This window comes from Labrus mixtus, chromosome 9 (genome assembly GCF_963584025.1).
Source record: "Labrus mixtus chromosome 9, fLabMix1.1, whole genome shotgun sequence".
In the NCBI taxonomy this organism is placed as follows: domain Eukaryota; kingdom Metazoa; phylum Chordata; class Actinopteri; order Labriformes; family Labridae; genus Labrus; species Labrus mixtus.
In genome coordinates, this window is record NC_083620.1 from 27,143,195 (window position 1) to 27,165,360 (window position 22,166).

A 22,166-nucleotide genomic window follows, 5' to 3' on the forward strand; every position below is an offset into this window, starting at 1 on the left:
TGCTATGAAAATAATTATTTTATTATTCTTGACTGTTGTTGTGAATACAAAAAAAATACATTTACGCCACCAGAGGGCGAGATTGGTATGATAGGAGACAGAAATATGGTGTATTGATATTCAAGCGGAACAATTAAAGATATTTTTTACATAAACATATATAAAACCACTAATTTCTGTTGGTTTAAATCTCAAACCATCGACAAAAATAAACATTTATTTCGTTAGCTCTGACTTTTATTCATATTCCGAGTTTCGATTTCCGGCTCTCGCAAAACGGATTTTATGATGAGTTCGTGAAGGCGGCATGAGAGCAGGGGGGAGAGAAAAGTGTGCGTGTCTGCGCATGCGCGAGCAGAGACACAGCAGCCCTGCCTTTTATGATCGCTGACGTCCCTCTCTCCCTGCCTCCCCTCTCCGTCTCTCTCTTGTCACTGTGTGTTTCGGGAGGTGGTGCGGTGTGGTCGGGGGGTGTCCCGGTTTTCTTTCATCGTCTTCGCCGAGAAGAAAACGTTATGTTTTGGAAACACAGGACACTTCTTCTTCGCTTTCTGTAACGCCGGAGACCGTTGAATTCACCGCCGGAGCCATGGCAACGAGACCGAGTAAGAAGAGCTAAAGGGCGGACTGGACTGAGAGACTGAACATCCGCCGCTTTCTTTTTCATTAATCCGCATTTTGCCATTCATTTAAACCCCCCCCCCAAGGCTTCGTGCCACTTTTTTTTTTAAGGCAGTCCCTGTTTCTGTTTTTCCTCTGGAGCCACCGGCTTGACGTTTGCCACCAAGAAAATCACATTAGGAAGCTAACAGGAAAACAGTCCCCCCCCCTCCTCCTCCTCCTCCTCCTCCTCTTCCTCTTCTCCCAACTGAACCCGCGGTGGTCGAAGAAGGGACACAGCCTGAGAGACCACCTCTTGTGTTTCCCCCTTTTTTAAAAAAAACCCTCATATATTGCCTCAATGGTGGTGTTTCCGATGCAGCTGGAAGTGAAGCCATCGGGATTGTTTCCTTTATGATCCGGTCCTTGCGCACCGACATGGTACGATAACGTCTGAGGGCAGGATCAGGGGGGTGAAAGTGAGAAGACAAGTGGGGGTTGTTTTTCCCCTTCAGATGAGGCGGGGTTGGTACCACCACCATCAACACCACCAACACCATCAACACCAACACCACCAGCAGCAGCAGACAGACATGAGGTGGATGTAACCACTTTGTATTTGAACGCATCATTTTAAGCTGGATCACCGTCTTGTGGTGATCTGTGCTGCCTTCAAGTACCGTGACAAAGATGATTGTATGAGAGGTGAAGTTGTTTTTTCCCCCCCTCCTCCTCCTCCTCCTTCCTGATACAGAGCCTGGTGTGACTGACACTTTTGGCTAACCTGGGCTGTGTGTTTTTATAACCCAGTGTGAACAGAACCCCCCCCCCCCCACCCCCCTCTCAGTTCTTTATTTCCTGTTGGACGACAAGACGAACTCAGGGACGGAAAATGTCTTTACGCACGGCACTGCCTGGGAACGAGCGGACCGCGGACCATGTAAGTAGATGATTCAAACACAGCAGGGCGTCTGTTTGTCACCTTCAGCATGCAGGAGGAATAGGTTCCATTATGCTTTAAAAAAAAAAAAAAACACCATGACAGCTCCCCGAACCCTCAGGCCATGAGATTAGTGTGCCATGTGCAAAGAGCAGAGCAGCTGCAATCAAGCTAATCTCCCCTATAGCTCATTTGGGACGGGTTGCAATTGGACACACAGACTGGACTGGATAGAGATGTAGGAGAGAGAGAGGGAAATGGGTGCAGAGTGTATGGGTGTCATTGATTTTAAATTAAATAATTGCACACATTTCTTCAATCAATCCCACTTTTCACCTCCACCCTCGTTCACCCACCGGTGTCTTCAGTGCGCATGTTTTGTTTGACTTCTCCAGCTGATCAATAATAAATGCATCTGATGCAAGGCCACCCAGCCCTCTCCACACCCACCCAGCCTGCCCTGCACCCATCCCATCCCTCCACTTCACCCTCCCTTTTTTTTCTTTCTGTGCATGTCCAGTCCATCTCACCTTCATGATTTTTGGCCCCACTCCTTTTTCAAACCTTGTCTGCCCCCCCTTCACCCAATCTGGTTCAGTTTCCCCCCCTTCAATGAAACTGTGAAAGGCGGTTTAGTGGGCAGCATTATGTTGCAAAATCTGCTGTGTCAGGCTAGCCTGGTTTGATGTTTTTCTGTCTGTGGCAGCGTCTGGGTTTGGGGCAGACAGAGACAGGACATTGAGTTGAATGCTTTTTGAAACAAACATTATTATTATTTTGATAACTGCTTGTAAGAAGCAGATTGTTAGCCAATGTCTAAAATCTCATCATCACATTTTGGCATCACTATGACTGTACTGATCCCCACCTTTATTTCAAGGGCACCTAGCTTACACCACCTAGCTGCCTGAGATGTCACTTAATTCTTATTATTTGAGCTGTCCAGATGTACTTCATTTATCATCACCAGCCAGCAGCTGACACAATACAGACTTATTTCCAAATGATCTGTCCTAAGTACCATATTCCCTGTCATGTTTATTGTTTCTGTCATGTCTCTTGTGATGGCTTTCACATGAACATTAACTCAGGGACATTTTTACTGCATGTTGAGTCCGAGCTGTGGATGTGTGAGAGTGCTACCACCTCGCCTCTCTAACCCTGACGACGTGTGACTTTGACCATGCTCCTGACTCACTGCGGATTCTCACAGCCAGGTGTTTATTGCCTGTAGTCCTTGTCCTGCCCCAGACACACTGACAGAGGTGGCAGAATCCACCACAAGATATTTTGATGTCTTGATGCCTCGTGTTTGATTTAGACCGTTTTTTTCCAGACCACACCTAAATGTAAGCACTTCAAAAAGTGTTGCTTCATATACAGAGTCAATTTATTCCAAATTATAATCGACATAAAGAACATCAGGAAACTCCGCCTTAAATGTTTTTGTTATTAATTATTTATTGATGTGCTTCTATGTGGATGCAGAAACATTTGCCCAGCTTGGACTCTTAAGACAATTTCCCCCAGGGGACATTAAAGCGTTTTATCTCATAGCATTATCCTTAAGTAAAGGTTTTCAATGAATGCTGGATTCAGTTTCAGTTTTGGCTCTGACCTTTGCTTCTCGTTGAGGGCAGGTATGGAGAAATTTGAATTGTTTCTGTGATAGCTGGATGACTGTGTGTGTGTGTGGTCATTTTAGTTAGCAGTCATGTAAACACTTGTTCTAGTAACCATCAGTGGAAAGTCCCACTTCCATGACCTCAGCAGTTTGGAGTTTTTTGTCTCATTCACATGATGTACACTTTTATGGTTAGCTGCCCTTTTACTATGTTAGATTGTGGAAAAGAAAGCTGGAAGTGGAGGAATGTTTTTCTGAAAGCAGTGGAAGGAATGAACTATGAGGCGGTGAGCCGGACAGCAGAGTGATCGCAGAGCATGCTCAGTCACAAGCCGCTCTTGTTAGCAACCTCACCATGGCAACTACAGGGGGTCCTTTATACCCACAGTTATCTTTTCCACCTAAATACCCCTCAAGTGCCCCTAGACGTCTTATCAAACACTCATTCACTCATTACTTGCTCTTACAGTATATCAGCAAAACAGTGGATCCAGTTTCACATTGTCTCTGTTATGATGTTTCCCCTGAACTTCTGATTAAAAACTTTACTCTCCTGTTGTTTACATTTGGTATTTGTGACTTTGAGCTCGATGTTGAATATCATTACCTATACTGTTTGCTGGTTTTATAGTGGTTCGGAGCTGTAGAGGTCAGGAGAAAGACAACAAGACAGAAGTACATTGAAATGGTCACATTTATGATTTTTACATTTCCCATTTTCTTTTCATTCATCATTTTATCACAGCACACATGAAACGACAGCCAGTGATTTCAGCATCCACAATTTTGCATGTACTCTGCATTGCATCACCTGTGCTCAGTGTGACGCTGTGTTCTCTTCTTCTCTTCATTATGTCACTGTCTTTTACTTCTGGATCTCTAGTCTTAAGGACACATATCTTTTCTAATCCAGACAGCATCTGTGTCCTCCATCCTTCATCCCTTATCTTTCAACCACTGATCACTGAAATATATTTTTCTCTTGTTTTAGGTTCTGTCATTGAAATTTGTGTAGTCAGTCAGTGTGCTATTTGTCACATAGATGAGATTAAATACGTCTTAAAGAACAGATAAATAAGCTTTAAAGACTTTATGGATCAAGACATGACAGTTTGTTTAAAAGTATCAAACCTACAGAAAACCAAAGCAGTGTTGGTACTGTTCATGTTCATGGTCAACCTTGAATGACTGGATCACATGCTTCTCTGTAGATTGGGAAAGTTTTAGATCCTCTTTGTTTCAAACTCCTTTAGATTAACTGTAAACAGCTTTTATTGTTCCGCCTGTTTGTGACGCTTTCTTTTCACCTCAAAAAGCATTCGATGTTGTTTAACAACTTATTAGCTACACATTTGTTGTTGTCTTTCTGGCTTTTTAGATTTTCTAGCTAATAGGCAACGTAACCTTGGACTTTTTATTTTGGGGTTCTAGTTGCTTAGTCATTGGTGCATGCGGCCCATGTAGAGGGGCGATGATCCTCCGGGCAAGTGGCCCGGGTACGAGTCCGACCTGTGGCTCTTTTCCTGCATGAAATTCTTATCTCTCTCTCTCTCTCTCTCTCTCTCTCTCCTTAATTTCTAAAACTGCACACTGTCTTCTCTCTAGATAAAGGCATTAAAAGCCCCAATATATACCTTAAAAAAACTGACTTAGGATCTTATTTACCTACTTTTAATGTAGTAGCATTGATTGTTCTTGAGTAAAAAAATCTGCAGTGTATTCACACATTTAACCAGCTATTGTTTCTATACTGTTATCTTACAAGTTACAACATAATGTCACAAATCAACTTCAGATCTGTTTCCTCATTTCCACACTCAGACAGCTTTACATAACCTGATAAACATTATTCATTTAGCGGCTTTCAAGTGTTTGCATTAGAGCTGTTGTTCTTGTGTCCATTTTCTTTCCATCCTACAGTGGATAACTACCAAAGAACATGAAATACATCGTGTCTCGTTGTATTTCTCTTGCCTTTGTATTTCTAGTCTTGGGGGGGGGGGGGGTCCATTGTTTTGTCAAGGTTAGAAAAATGAGTAAAGTCAAGTGATGATGATGTCCTGTTGGCTGTCAGTGCATGACGTGTATTGTACTTGTGTTCAGGGTCATAATAGTAGACTACAGTTAAGGTAATGGTGAACCAGGGGGGTGATGAAGCTTTAAGTACAGAGCTGTAAAAGTCAATGAAGGTCCTTAAATATATAATAATGAGGTATGCATGAATTGTATGTCTTTGCTTTTTGTTCCTGTACTGTAGGAGTGGGCAGAAGTTTTGCTTGGGGCTTGTCATGAGGCTTTTATCTGTGTGTGTGTGTGTGTGTGTGTGTGTGTGTGTGTGTGTCTGTGTGTGTGTGTGAGAGAAAAAGACGTTAAATAGCAGTTGATGCATAGTTCTTGTGTGCACATGCACAAAAACGCTTGCATGTCTCTCCGTTTGCCACCCCAGGGCAGAGCAGGGCTTTGTGTTTCCTGGACAAGGGAAAGATTCACGAGCACGCTGTCCTGACTTGTTACCCAAAAGCTGGCACCCACCTCTGATGCCCCTGCTGGCACTCGTTTTACCTAGAGACACATCAGATACAGTCATAAACAGCTCCGGGGTTTTAATCATCTGGTCCACTGAGGCCAACTGAACCGTGCACGATTGGTATAAAATTAGGCGGGTTGATATAAGATGACCTATATTGGCCACAATGCCTCGCTGACGTGTGCTGTTTTCTTTTAAATCCACCAGCTTAAACCAACTGAAATGTGTTTTGGAGTTTTTGGGTGCAACAGCAGCCCAAAGGTCAGAGAAGTGGGCCAGTTACACTGAGACGTCCGGCTTTAATCCCCGAAGAGGTGATTGAGTTACCATCTGTTTGGCATTTACATTACTAGCATGGTACACATGAGCAGTGAATCTTTTTTTATTTCTTGGTAGCTCCATACCGTTCAGTGGTTGGCATTGGCAAACTGTCTGCATTGAGCAGATTCAGCTGCAAAAGTCTGAATGTGAAGCAGGTCAGTACTGGGAAAAGAGCTTAAGGGATTTGGCAGACCTTCCTGTAAATGGCTTGCTCAAGAGCACAGCAGTGGGAGGTTTTGGGAGAAATTAAGTTATTTACTTTCCCTGCTCAGATTAGTATTGCTAACATAAGTACCATCTTACTTTCTCTCTGTTGTGTTTTTGCATCACGCTTTTCAAATGACTAATTTGTCTCTGTGTCAACTGAGGCTTCTTCCTCTTTGGATTGTATAAAGAGAGGGTTTGAGCGTCTTGACTTTTTTCATTTGTGCAGACATTTTATTGATATTTATTAAGATGTTACAGCAAAAAAAGTAATAAACAAATTGTGTGTAAATACCTATTAGTCCTTAAGAAATCTATTTTAGACTTTAGTCTCTATTTTGTATGTAAAAAAGATGAAATGTTCAAATGAAATCAGCAGAGTATCATCAATATCAAACTTATTGTTTAAATTCATGTTAAGTATTTTTAAGCACATATTGCAAATATCATTGTTATGGCTTTCTCTCTGCACACTTTATGTTCCTGACATGGATTCTAGCTAAGAAGTTAGTGAGCGACCAGTGCTGAACAGGTGGTGTTTCTCATGATCAGGCTACCATGTAAAGAATGAAACTGTTCACAGAGCCCCCCCCCCGTTAACTGCCAACCACACACTCACACACAGACCCCTGCAGACAAACATATCATGCACACAATCAGAAAAAAAAACCCGAACAGGCAGCAGAGAATAAAGGGCCCTCAGTCGCTCACAGTCAGTGCACACAGTCGCTCTGTTGTTTTCAGCGTGTAATGGGGCTCTTCTGCTGTCGGCCTCTCAGGTGTCACCTTACCGAACATCTCCTCAGGCCTGCTGCACTTTAAGCCGTGCAGATACATTGTCTTCTCTTCCTGTTGTCTTAAGTATGTCTTCATCTTCAGTCTGCATCTATTTTTCTTTGTCTTTTCGGCTCTTCATGTATGGAGTTGTGAAGTAGCAGTCAGGAGAAATGTATAGCAAGTATTGTTTATCTGGTGGTTTAAAAAAGGACGTCTTCATCTCTCAGACATTTCTGTATTTTAATCCACAGATATTATATCTCTAAACTATATATAAATCTGTATGTCTGCATCTCCACACTATTTTATCCACAAGTGCAATCAACCTGTTTTCATGAATCACAGAACCGATGGACTCTTTGAATCGGCCGGCTGCTTCCACTGGTTCTGTCCAGTGTTGCAGATGGGAGATCTGTAACAGAACAAAGTGAAACACAACCTGTGATTTGGTCATTCGACTCTCCTCTCCCAGTTGAGTCTTTCTTTTTGGGGTTGAAATAACGATTTGGACATTTTTGCTTCGTAATGACAGAGCCTTTGTAAGTGCTGTCGTCTGCTTTGTCACAACTTCCTCTTAACAGTTCGCTCCTCACAGTTTCCTGTTGCAGGCCGGCTTTAATCCAAAAGACAAACACCAGCAAAACCTTGTTGGTAAACAAAACTCCACACTTACAAACAATACTTCTGAACTCAAAATAAGAAACACAGAAATGACTTGTGAGTAAGGAGATCTGCACTGATCTTTGATCCGCAACACAAAAGCAACCAATTTTTATTTTTATTACCAAGTAGGTCAGGGTTCATTCTGGGTCTGCTGAAGTGGCAGACTGAGTAACAAAGCCCCAATTTTATTTCTCTCCCTTTAGTCCAACCCTCTAGGTTTGCCCTCAACTTTCCTTTCAGTGTTGGTTCAAGGAACAAGGAACTCTTTCCTTAAGAAACGAGACACCGTTCATTACATCATATTTATTTAAGTTTCCTACTCTTGACATGTAAATAACCGTACTGTCAATTCCCAGATCCTTGTTTACACAACGTTCTATTGACATCTGTGGCAATTATTCTGGAATAATAATCCCTGTAGAATCTCAAATGCATGATAAACTAAGTCATGGAAACATTTTTATAACATTTGCAAAGATATTTGATTCCTTCTTTGCACATGTGGCCATGTTCAGTGTCACACTGCCTCAGTTTGCAAAGCCTTATGGGAGTCTGCATCTGAAAACACTCCCTCTGGAAGGCCATTCTTAGGCTCGATGACCGCGTTCCCTCAATCCCTGAAAGAAGGACACACTACCTAAGACGCAGTGTACAAAGCAGAGGGATAAAGCCAAGTGGGAGGATTGAGATTGGCTCAAAGACAGTGAAGATAATGTTAAGGGAGCAGTAGTACAGAGCTGTGTGTGCATAATGATTCATCATTTGACCCCGGTTAATGTTTAGAACAAAATAGGTTTTTCTGACTCAGAAATCAGATGACACTTTAAATCCATTCAAAGAGTAAAGGAGCTCTTAATTAGAAATTATGCATGATGCATCGCATTAGTGCAATCAGAAGATTGTACAGATTTTATGCAAACAGTAAAATAAAGGAATGTTGCCTTGCTTATAACTGGTTAGGATGTTATCATCAGAAATATCAGAAAAATACAAAAGAATGAGGAAGTAACAGTAACTTATGGCTGCTTGTACCCCTGTAAACTTGAATCATGTGTCACTTTGAATATGTGTGGACAGCAAAATGTAGCTCAGAGCATGCAGTGACACAGCGTTTAAGTAAACGGATCATTACCGAGAAAAGAACCACCAGTCTGTGCAGAGACGAAGAGAGAACCCGAAGTCTAGCCAAGAAGTGAGTCAGCTCTTTAATCCTCTGCTGTTGATCCTCACAGAATAAATCTGACCCTTTACTCAGCCTGCTCCGATGATCACAGTCCTGCAGTGAATGATATGCTGAGTAATGTGGCAGATCTTCAGAGGCTCGCAGGAAGCATCGTGTGTGTGTGTGTGTGTGTGTGTGTGTGTGTGTGTGTGTGTGTGTGTGTGTGTGTGTGTGTGTGTGTGTGTGTGTGTGTGTGTGTGTGTGTGTGTGTGTGTGTGTGTGTGTGTGTGTGTGTGTGTGTGTGTGTGTGTGTGTGTGTGTGTGTGTGTGTGTGTGTGTGTGTGTGTGTGTGTGTGTGTGTGTGTGTGTGTGTGTGTGTGTGTGTGTGTGTGTGTGTGTGTGTGTGTGTGTGTGGCACTGTCCAGTTTCAAGAATCTAGTTACACTTTGCATATTTGAGCCAGATAATGTCTGACAGTGGGAGGGAGGACTGCTTTAACCAACATGCTGATAGTTGTTCTCAGACTCATGTTGACATTTATGAGATGGAACTCCCCATGATTAAATACAAATGGCAGTTTTTATCTTCTTAAATCAATACTTTACATTAGGGTCCGAAATTGACACCCGCCAAGCGCCAAATGTGGGTAGATTTTCCGTTTGGAGAGGGCGGGTAAATGTTTTATCAAAAAGTAACTACTGCCTACATTTAAAAAATAAAATAAAGGCCAGCAAATATATTTTTCCAATTTCTCAATTTCCTGATCTGATGAAATGATCGAATCTGTGACTTAAATCTGTTATTGATTAAACAGAACATATTGCCTTCTCAATTAAATGTACTGTAACAGATGTGTATGGGACACAAAAACACAATTTGTTATTTTGGCCGGTGAATTTTTTCATCTACCTGCCACCTTGGCCGGTGAGTCAAAAAGTTAATTTCGGACCCTGACTTTACATGTGGTTTTGAGGTGAACTCAGGTGGCATCATGGTGCAAATAGAGTGGCATTTATCAACGTAATATTCTTTAAAAAACAGACAAGGAGAGTGTAGAGTGTCCTTAAAAGAGATCTGATATAGTCACTATAAATGGGACAGTTAAGAGCTTCCAGTAAGAACAACTTGTCATCCTGCTCGGGGGAATATACAGCACATACCACATAGTGTACATGTCAGTGAGCGGAGCTATAGCCAAACTGGTCTGACTCTCTGTCTGGATAATGGTTATTGGAAGGAATTTAAACGTATGTGGCAGAGGCTGCAGAATGTCTATCAGCTGCTGCGTTGCTGTAGTTGTTCTCTCTAATGAAGAATCGACAGCAGCTCATGAAGAAGACATTGAAGCGATGTTAAATTTACTGATTGTTTATTTCCGTTGTTTAAACGCAGTGGTTTGGAGGCTCATGTTCATTAACCACATTGTGACAGTTTGAGTCGGGCTTCTGCTACAGTATGCCGTTTGCACTCAATCTTAAAGAAAGTAATCTCTATTAGCAGCTTTTAAATGTTCATTCATCGTGTTTTTCCTCTCCCACGTTTCCTGCGTCTCTCTTTTTCTTCTTCTGCTTGTACAACTGAACGTGTTATTTAACAGTCATGGAAACATCCTCTGTAAATGATGACTTCCTGTGAGGAAAGTTAACCAAACATGATGACAGTGACGGTGCTTTTTGATGACTTTGTGTCAGTACTAAGACTGGTGTGCTTATTACTTAGTTTTTTTTCTGCTTAGTTTGGTGTTTAAGAGGAAAGGCAAGTCTTAAACTCCAGAGATTGGTTCTGGCATCATCATATTTTCATGAGATGAAAATGAGTTGGGTTTTTTTTCTGTCTATTTTAGAGGATTGTGGATTTAAATGTTTATCAGCAGATACTGAAAACCTGATCTGGAAAGACCTGCTGAAGGTAAAATCCAGATCAGATGAAAGTTAGGAGCAGGATTTAGTTCGCTGAAGGAGTCTGAGCTCCAGAGTATCAGAGAGCAGAGGGCCTCTCTGTCTCTGTCTCTGACATGTTTTTCTGGCAGCTCCGGCTTCCTTATGGGGCCCGACAGGAAGTGCTATCTGAGTGTTGCTGGGCACATGTGACACGTCTGCTGTCATCATTGTGACAGCTCCGTCTCTGAGACAGGAAGTGATGTAAGTTGATTTCTTGTAACTTCCTGCTCATGACACAGACTCCTGATGGATGATGGAGATGTGAGAGGTGGAGACAGGGACGCTGAGTTACTGATGGGTTTGAATATTTGGCAGGAAAATAATAAAAGGAACAAGTTGGCAGAGCAAATGAAATGTATATTGGCCCCCTTTTAACATACAGTATATCCAATATTAGTATGAAATGTTATTCGACAGTGGAGGTTGTAGATCAGAGGACACAGTAGGTCTCAAACAAAGGCTTCAGATGACATGCATCTAAAGATATCTCCACACTACTACTTTATCATCTTATTCTGTACCTCATCACAGTTAAGAGGAGCACTTTAAAACTGCTTTAGTAGTGTTTAAAAAAAGATGTGGAACACTTCCACACTGAGATCTGCATTGCAGGACTTAAAGAACCCTGGTGCATGTGCACGCTGGAGGTTCACTGACCCAAAACAATTTGCCACTTTCATATTAACAGTTCAAGGTGGGATATATATACCCATGATGCCTCGTCTGCAGACGCCGATTGGTGGGGCAAGGCCATAACTTGCGTAAATGATATGACCCAGCGTCATTGTTTCTATACGTTTCAGTCTTCTGGGAATACACAAAGCATAGTCTAAAATAAGCTGTGCGTTGGCGTAGCCTATGCTGCTGTCCACTACGATGACAGATGTAGTGTAATGGTGTTTCAAAAGGAGCTGCAGGTTTTGACTTTTAAACAGATGTATCTCTAGATAAAAGGGTTTGTACTGCAGCTTTGTGACTTTTAAGTCATAATGTGTCCCGTCCTGTAAATGCCTCCTTTTCAGATGCTGTCAGCTGTTAACAAAAGCAAACATGTTTGATTTTTAGGAAGGAGGTGAATCTGACCTCTTTTGTTTTGATTAATTCAACTTTCTTTTTGACCAGTTCTACACCGTCGACACCAGAACTGGAACTTTGTGTATTTCTTCAACTCCTGCTCTGGAACATAATGATAAAATTAATCTCCTGACCACTGAGAGATATAAGTGACCGCACCTCTTCAAGTTCATAAAGCTTGAATATATCTTTATTTTGTTTTTAAGTCGACTGAGCCACAGGGGAAACTCTGTTCCTTTTTATTTTCCACCGTGTTGTGTTTTATGTTTTGGCGACATTGTGTCTGTCTGCTGTGGTGTGTGACATACGAGATGTGTGTGTGTGTGTGTGTGTGTGTATGTCAGGACACACCGGCCTGAGGCCACAAGGCTGAGAGCATCAGCAGCGCTAGAGAGGAAGAGGAAACTGGGCTGACACTGTGGGTCAATGTTTGTATTTTCGGGGCTGAGGATGGATCAAGGTTACGCCACTAGCCTGCTGGGGACCAACGTCACACATCCGGTCTTTGCTCAATACCACCGCACCCACACACACACACACACACACACACACACAGACATACAGTACATCCAGACCACGACACCACCCGCAGGGCGTGGTCTTTTGTTTTGAAACATGTTTGTTTATCACACTGTGAGTCTTGACTTGGCTGTTGTCTGGGCTGCCTTCACCAATTCTTTAGGTTTCTTTTTAAAAAAGCACTGTTTAAATGCAGCATGCAATGGCTGAAAGATAGATAAAAAATATTACTGTTGCTTGAAAATATTCATACATTGAAGCAGCAAATAAATAAAATGAATGCCAGTTTGACAAACTGATAAAAACGTGTGTTGGATATTTTAATTTTGTTCGACACAGTCGATGACCAGAAACACCTTTAGCCAAATTAGGGAACCTATTCGGGAATTAGGGATTAGGTAACCTATTCTCTTGAATCTCTTCAAGAGATTCAAGAGTTTCCATTCATCCATTCACATGCATCACTATTGAGCTGTACGCCCACGCAGACTGGCACAGATGAGAGATAGCTGTCTGCTGCACCGATGGAATCCCAGACATGCAAACAGACAACAAAACAACCCCATATTTAATCCAACAATACAAGACTTTTTTATGCTAAGGAAGGTGAAAAAAGGATAAATCCCCTCTCAGGATTAGTTCCTATAACTCAAATAATGATGTGCATTTGGGTGTTTGAATTTAGTAAATGTATTAGATGAGAACAGAGCTTTACTCATGTCTTTGAAAGAAGTGCCAAATTACTATATTTTTTATATTTGGGTAGTGTAACTATTGAAGCGTTCTCTGCTTTTGTGATGTTGTTCCTGAAAGGTTTTAAAGCTGTCAGAGGTGTGCCGTCTTTCAGCCAAAGGCAACACTTAAAGAAAGCCACTTTAACAAAAACTTGAGCTCTGACATTGATCATGTGAACAATGTGTTTGCCATGATAATGCCGCTCTTGTTGACAGGTTTATTGTTTTTACGTCAGAGCCACCTGACTGTCACACTAACTTATTCCACGTATTGTTATTGAAATTACGTCAAGCAGACAAGGCATTTAAAGAAGAAGCCACCTTGATTTAGTTTGTTTCGATAATGACAGGCGCCGGCTTTGGGGCAGCATTTCATCAGAGGTTCATAAAATGGATTCAAGCTGTTAATTGCACATCATGAAACTCCTTAAAAAATAAACTTGAACTTCAACGCTGAAAGTCAGTCTCTGTAATAATCATAGCCATCACTCAAAACATGTTTGCATTACATTTTATCATTTAGTTATTTTAATAAATATTTGGAATTAATATTTGGTTACACTTGAATTATTTCTCTTATGTCTTCCTTTAACTATTTATGTCTTTTGTGAAGCTCTTCAAATTGCCTTGTTGCTGAAATGTGCTATATCAATAAACGTGCCTTTCCTTATAACAGTCAAATGGTACATAACATTCAGAATGTTTTCAGGACAATGTTTTACCTTTATTAAGTCTTCTGCCCTCATTTCTAAAATCCCCAAACAGATTCTTTAATTTAACCGCTTACAAAAGAAAATGTGTGTGATGAGATGTTTGTTCTATCAAGAGGGGGAGCAGTCCATATTTTAAAATCAATGTCAACACAAACTGTTAATCCAAAGCAGTAAACGGGCTTCATCCATCAGCCCTGCACGCCTCACCAGCAGCAGGCCGACAAAGATTTTAGGAGCACAGCGAGCTGAGAGGTCGCTACAAAGTATTCCATTTCCTTCACTTTGCAAGGACATGGTCCTGCGTGTTTGCTGAGTGTGCAAATCACATAGTTAGAGCCTGCAACACCCCCCAAAACACACACACACACACACACACACACACACACACAACTTACCATCCACCAGCCCTACAGCCGTCTTGCACACAAAATGTTTCACCCCCCACCCCTTATTAAAACATGTCAGCCTTCAAACCTGCTGGCAATGGAGGCCCCATCAAACCTCAGAACCCCCTCTCCAGATGCACGCACACACACACACACACACACACACACACTCACACACATACTGACAGGGAGACCTAAATGAAACTGCATGGTAATCAGAATGAGTGCTTGAATCGATGGACTGGGCTCCTTGAAAAGAGGGTGTATGGGACGGGGGAGGGGAGACGGAGGGGCTGCAGGAGGCTCAAATTGATGTGAGGTTGCTGAAAATGAAGATACGGGGTGCAAGACAAAAGAGAGGGAGGGTCCAGGCATGGAGCAGAGAATAGAGCAAAAGGAGGAAAATTGATTCGTCTGGGGGATGGGATGAGCCAGGGGAGAGGGGAGAAGGGGATGAATACATGAGTGGGAGGGGTGATGAGGAGTTGAAAATGAAGTTGGTGGAATAAACTCAGAACTAAACATATTAGCTTGATGGCTATGATGTGATGATTACCTAATAATAAAGTTCCCTTTAAAGCTGCTCCAGTGTCGTTTTTTTGTTTGTTTTGGTCGCTTTGCTTCTCTTCAAAGCTCAGAAATGATCGAGGGGGGAACCTTACTCAGTGTGTGGTCAACTTGTGATGTGCAAAACTTAAATATGAAACAGATTTTAATTGTTTTCTGCTGTTTTTAGCTTACATTGATGGGACTTAAAACCCACCCTACTGTATAATAGATACTGTTTATGACTGACCCAACCTGAATCAGTCCTGATGGACATCTCTCCAAATGAGAGCACACTGACCTGGTTACCAATCATTAAGATATTGCTTCCTTAAAGTCTTTCTATGTGATTTTTCACACTTAAATATAATAGAAATCAAGTATATCCTCTGAAAATAACTCTGTGAGTCATGACTGTCTACAATGGGTGTAACACCCAAGTCCCACTGTCTGTGATGTTTTCAGAGTTTTCAGAGTCCTATCTTCACTTTGTTTACATCGCCAGGACGGCCGGCTGACTCCTCCCCTCACGTATAAAAGTTGTTTAATTGAGGGACTAGAGAAAAGAAGAATAACATACTGTACTCACTGCTTAACTGTGTTTCTAGATCACGCTCATTTCAGGTAAATTTACATGCAGTGTGAAGATACGAGCATAATAAAGATCACTAGCATTAGCATGCTAACACAACAATGCAGCGCGAGTTATTTTGGTTTCATGCTGGTGCTCAAGGGCGACATCTGCTGGATCAAAAAATCACATAAAGCCTTTAACAAACTGCAGGTATGAGCTGTGTACACGTGTTGACCTGCTTTGTATATCGATCTCTTTAAAATGTCACATTAATGGTAGTGAATGATAGTAAACCGTTTTGGTATTATTGGCACTAAAGGTGCATGACTGTGCACTCTCCCATGTGTGAGCAGGATAATCATTAGATCTTGTGATTGCACCATCATGTTTACCACACAGGGTGCATTTCAAGGTGACGTGGTTTTATCAGTCCTCTCATCTATGTGTGCTCTTGTTTGTTTGTTTGCGGTTCTCTCATTGTGGAAATAGAGCGTTTCTTGTACTGGGAGCTCGTCATGAGTTGCACAGTTTCACTGAAAGCTCTGTTTGTCTCCTCACTTGCACTTTAAATAATCCTCAGTCTAAGAGGCCTAATGCATATGGAGCATTGTGCAAAGAGCCGGCACTGGCTTTGTTTACATACTGATTAATTGGTTTCAGGCAAATGAGACGGCAAAGATCTGAGAGAATGAGGTGGGATGATGTCCACATTGGTGTGTTTTTGTGATTTTAGAGTGTGTATTCTCTTTAATCAACATTTTCTAAAAGGTTTTCTAAGATGTCTCTCATTTGTTGAAGCAGTGTTGAGTTCTTTAACTCTGTGGAGCATGATGAACAGAATACCTGTCAGTCTCTTTTCACCACCAAATACTGAACCTAAATCTCCCATGTATCTGTTTTACTGAAGAACATACATCTGAGTCAACACCTTGTTTACTCTGTGCTGCCTCCTGTTCTTCTATCCCTGTTTTTTCATGTCATCTCCGCTAGAGATGAAAAGTTCAAGCCAGTCTGTTTCCCTGGGATATTTATGTTTCCGCTCGGTGCTCGGAGGAGAGCAGATGGAGGGATTAGAGTTTGATGTTTATGCCGCGCGACCTCAGACCTCACTTGACATGAAGGGTTCCGGAGGGGCCAGACTGAGGATCCAACCTCAGATGTCTCTGAAAAAGTTAAGAATTTAAGGAAACTGCGTTAGAAAAAAATATTAAATCAAATTGAGATGATACATTTCTTCTCTGGAGTTCATTTAAGGATGAGCACGATAAAGGGTTTTAACTAAGAGCATGAAAGTAATGTCTTTATCATGCTCTTCATTTATGTTTACATGTACAGTATATATAGTTCAGATATTATTAATAGTTAAAGAATCATCATATCACTGATGATGTAACACATTTTCTTTTACAAAAACTGTTTGATATATTGTAACTTCGTATCTATTATCATATTTGTATCATATTTGAGTTCTCTCGCTTCCAGACATTTACTGAGGGCTCTAAATGCAACACTCTGAAGCACTGGTTCCCAATGTGCAGTCTAAGGACCCCAATGGGTCCTTGGTGGGATTCAGGGTTTCTACAATATATTTTTTAAAATGTTACTGCATTCTTTAAAAAAATAAAATAATTTGTCATAACTTTCTTTCACCATTTGCAATACAACAAATCAAGGACCCTTGAAAGTGTCATAGTTTGGTCTGACTGACATTAAAAACTGCAATATAAGAAAATGTCACACGCTGGGTCCAACCATCTGACATGGCTGACACACACACACACACACACACACACACACACACACACACACACACACACACACACACACACACACACACACACACACACACACACAGTGAAGTAGAGACAACAGGAGGAAATGCTTTTTGACAACTTTATAAATAAACATGTGGCTCACAAAAGTGTCACTTATGTGTCATCACACGTTTCTAATGGTGTTCATAGTTATAGCTGTCTGCTTGTTTATGGTGCATAGTGTCTGTATATGGCCACAGCATTAATGATCACTTTGACGAGGTGCTGCTGAAGGCTCGAATACACTCATTTTAAAATCTGTCTATATACCAGATATACTTTATTGTAGAGTAGTCATGGAAACCAAAAAACTGGCAGCAACAATAAGTGGCAGCATGACGTGATGTGAGCATGCACACATCAAAATTGCGATGGTAAATTGATATATCACTCAGCTTTAGTTGATACCACTAATGAAGCTTGTGCAAAAATCTGATGAAATGATTTCAAATGCAATGTTAACCACTGGATATCTAAGCCTTTTCTCATTTCCCGTCACATATTTGTGACTATTTGTCCTGCTTTGGCCTCCTGCTAATCTCATGGAGTAGTTAGGAAACACTGAATCACAGGCAGACTGTTAATGCTGAGCTCCAGGTTGCGAGAGTTTGAAATCAGAGTTTGCCATGATGAGTGTCTGCAGAGTTTTTGGGTGTTGAGGGAAGGTCAACGTGACGATGCCAGCTAATGTCGCACAGCCACAGCAACACGTGTCGTAACACCAGTGACCTCACAGCCATACATGAGTGAGAGGAATGCAGACTATGAGGGGGGTCAGATGAGATTCATAGGTGGCCTGGTTACACTCGCTGTACACCTCTGGGTGTCTGGTACAAACCCAGGCTTGTCTCACATGACCAGAGTCAGAGTCACAAGGTGTTGTTCAGTCCGCTCTGATGACGATGTGGAGGGAGGTACTCTCCTTCACCCAGTTATCATATGTTATCATCTACTGATGCAGAAACTGATTATTCTTTATAAACACTCAATGCAAAACTAACAAACCTTCAATTCTCTGTCAGGAAAATCTAGTGAATCATAACAAAGTAATACACACACTGTTCTATCATTTCAGGGGTAAAAGTTGTATTAATAATCTTTAGTTAAATTGTAATCATATGTTGCTCCGATTCATTGACATATTTATTAGAAATGATCTGAAATTGTTAAACCGGCTCTTGAAACCGTTTTTTGAAACAACTTTTTACTCATGTTTTCTCCTGTTGTTTTTGTTAGAGGTTTTAAGCAATCAGCAGCAGCGTGCATACAAACCCCTCTTTATCATAAAGACAGATTTTTGTAAAACAGAGTATATAATTTTCAGTTTAAGCTCAGAATGATGCAAAAAAAGTTTAGTTGAAATTCAATTTACAAAGTAAAAACAACCTGCTTGTGCTGTTATACTGGTGGTTTAATCTCTCTCTCTCTCTCTCTCTCTCTCTGTCTCTCTCCTCAGCATACCTCCCTGTCAGCCAGCCGCTCAGAGAAGGGTACTGGCTGGTCCAGCCGTTCGCTTGGTGCCCGATGTCGTAACTCCATTGCCTTGTGTTCAGATGAGCAGCCACACATCGGAAACTACCGGCTGCTCAAAACCATCGGCAAAGGCAACTTCGCCAAAGTCAAACTGGCACGGCACATACTGACCGGCAGAGAGGTGAGTTCAGAAGAAAACAACTTACTGTAAAAAGAGGTCTCGTCTGCGCTGGATGCTGGGAGTTATTCAGTTAATGCTTTCACACAAAACTCCTGAAAAACTTCTGATATCTCCAGGAGGAGCTGTATGTAATAACACAAACAGCCACTCTGACTTTATCCAGAGTTTCTACTCTACTAAGTCCAAATGAGCTGATGTGAGAACGCAGCAGGATATAGTCAGGAAAATTCACCTCGAGCAAGTGGGAGGGGGTGGTGATGTTTATTCCCTGCGATCGGTGCATGACCATAGACTGTCTGCACGAGGCCGGTACGATCTCCCTGAACGAGGTTAAACTGCTGCATTTTGTTTTTCTGTTCTCCAGTATGTTCTCTGATCTTTTGTTGAACTACACATAGAATTAAATATTCTCACTATAGAGTTGTATAGCGGACTCTGTTACTCCGTCTGCCACTTCAGCATTGTTCTTTTTACCTAATGTCTTCCCTCAGGAGTCCCCCCCTCCCGTCTGATAGGGATAGTCTCTCGCTGTGAGGAGCATATGTGAACAACCAGGTCGTGAGGATTTCAGGGGCGGTCCTCTTGAAAACAGGTGTCGTTTCAAAGGGCTGTCCTGCAGGATTCAGAGCATCTTCATCGAGCTCACAGCCTGGTCTCACAACGCGGCCACTTCCTTAAAACCCTTTGAAGAGAGACAGTTGTGTTACTCTGTTGAGTGGGTGTATGTTTGTGTGTTTTACTCCACACTAGTCTCTCTTCTTCTTATAAAACCCCTGACCTACATCGGCTGAGTTGATTGCTCTTCAGACTCAGTAGAAACTTTGTGAGTGCTGCTCGGTGCGTCATGTGAGAGATGTTGTGTTTCACTCACATAAAAGAGAAGATGTTCACATGTAGTGGTTTTACAGTCGTAGTTTGACCGGGTCACCACATGTTGTTAATCTTCTTATAAAGCTTTGTCAATTTGTTTAATGGATATCAGCTTCTGTGTGTCATGCTGTAAAACACTGTAAAGCATTCGTCATCACTACTGTGTGGATTGATTATCCAACTCTTATTAACTATGAATATTAATATTTATAATAATAATATTAATAATAATAATAATAATATTAATAATAATAATAATAATGATGATGAAGCTGGAAATGTTGTTCATTTGATCTGATACTTGAATGCAGCAATAGAACACATTCCTCAGCAGCCACCGGTCTCATAAAGAAAATAAAGAAATAGAATTTGGAGAATGCAAAAGTTCATAATGAATCCAACAAAATCTGATTTTTGTATTCATATATTTAATAAAAAATGAGCAATCCTTTAAAAAAATGAATAATTTAAATGTATTTTTTGACAAAATCACAATCTTCAGATTTAAATGTTTTTCTTTGTCTTGAATTCTAGTTCACTCTGTTAATGTTGGTTGGACTATAGAAGTTGTTTGAGTACATCACCTTGTACTGTAGGAATCCTGATAACCAAAAATAAAAATACAGTCGCTTTAACTCGCAGTAAATAAACTCTTGTAAAGTATAAAAACATTTTCAAATTCAATATAGATTACATGACCATGAACAAGCATGAATTTTAACATTATTGATGTTTAATATTCACTGAGATAGTATGAGGCAGAAGTTTAGCTGCACTACATACTTTCTTTAGTGTGGAATTATTGTGTTTTCTGTTTTTGTTTATTCATTTTTTTTCTTTTGTTTCTCAGGTTGCAATTAAGATCATAGACAAAACACAACTGAACCCGACCAGCCTTCAGAAGGTGAGTGACATCTGATGCTATATCTGAGTGCTTGTATATGTGTGGAGGCTTTTGTGAAAGCTATAAAAATATTCAGCTGTCACCGGACCTCAGAACTCTTTTTGTTATGACGATCTCATCAAGCTCATACAAGCTCATTGTGAACATGAAGACCTAAACTAGTCTTAAGTTCTTTTGCACCAGGGAGGGACAGTCACTGAGCACAGGTGCGTCTTCTACATGTTGTATTTGCCTTAGGTTTTAACCCTCAGATGACCCATGAACACAGGAGTTGTCTGAACTTTGACCTCTTGGTTGGAAGCGACGTAAAAGGCTCTTTTAAACTTCTCAGGTTTACAGAGAAATCAGAAGTTTGGGAAGCATTGACTTCTTCCTTGTGTATAAAATAACCATAGTTTGTCACCTTAATCAAACTGGAAGTAACTAGGTTAAATGTGTGTGTGCGTCGATGTGTGCTTGTCTAGTCAACCTCTGGGGTCATGTAGAAACTGCATGTGTGCCGTTCATGGCCTTAATGAGATTAAGCGCTCTCTCCTGTCTGAACTTGGCCTGCTGCAGCTATGTGTGTGTGTGTGTGTGTGTGTGTGTGTGTGCGTGTGCGTGTGTGATGCATGTGTTCATTGAGGGTGATCTAATGAAACAAAATTGAGTAAAAACATATCCTCAAGCTTGCAAAATCTTTTCCATCAGATAAAGTTGCAGCTCTTTCCCTCCCCAGCCCGTTAGTGGAACTTTTACCCTCGATAATGAAGCACTTTCATCATGGCATTGGTACAAAATCTTACCATCATTAATATGCAACTCTAAAGATTTAAACTGACACTGTTAGCAGATAAAAGTTACAGCTTTGTCCACATATGTTGCCAAAATTGGAGCATACCTAAAGTCCCTCAAAGGAGCATTAATGTGATTTCAATCAGCCAGGTCTTTCAATTTATATCCTTACATCTTCTATCCTTAGGATTTTACCCCTTGAATGTCTCTTAATGTTTTATACACTGCTTTCATTTGCAGGCTTAGCCGTTTTAATGCTTAAGGTAACGCCTTCTACTGTAAGTGCTTCATAAATCTTCTCCACGGGTGCAAGTGCTCCACCAAAACAAATTCCCCTCCAACGCTTTTTTTTTTTGCAGAGAAAAAAAGCTGCTGCATCCTCGGCATAGCGCTGCCCAGGTCGATTGGTTTACAGGAACACAAACAACACACGCTGCGTGAATAATCATGTTGGCTTCAGCTGACCCCATTTCAGCTCTGGCACAGCACAGAGTGGAGTTAGGTCGGCTGTGTGAGACCACCAAAGAACAAAAACCCACACAACAGCCAGAAGACAAATCTGTGTGTGTGTGTGTGTGTGTGTAATGACGGATTGGCTACAGCTCTCAAATATATTCTTTATACAAAAATAGCACACACACATGTTTAACATCTCTGTTAGTTTAAATAACGGTTGCATCATCCTTTCTCACATCTGGCTCCAGATCTCTGCCATCCTGCCCTCTTTTTTTTATTTTTTTTATTAGGTGATGCAGAACAATACAAGACGAGTGAGGGACATGACAAGAGCAGTAGTATGTAGGAGACAGGGGAGACACCACGATACAATGCACAGCATAGACAGAG

General features: G+C 41.2%; 1 protein-coding gene across 8 annotated transcripts in view; it reads left to right on the forward strand.

The window, feature by feature from the left end:
- Positions 1-368: 368 nt before the first annotated feature.
- Positions 369-22,166, forward strand: part of mark4b (MAP/microtubule affinity-regulating kinase 4b) — a 57,702-nt gene continuing 35,904 nt past the window's right edge. For 3 of the 8 annotated variants that reach the window (XM_061047223.1, XM_061047226.1, XM_061047229.1), the window contains exons 1-3: positions 371-1,540; positions 18,575-18,772; positions 20,493-20,546. In XM_061047223.1, coding sequence (XP_060903206.1) covers positions 1,493-1,540; positions 18,575-18,772; positions 20,493-20,546 — 300 coding nt within the window. In that variant the 5' untranslated portion in view covers positions 371-1,492. Of the gene's footprint in view, positions 1,541-18,574; positions 18,773-20,492; positions 20,547-22,166 lie in introns of all 8 variants that reach the window. The other 5 variants (XM_061047224.1, XM_061047227.1, XM_061047225.1 and 2 more) reach the window with 3 other exon arrangements.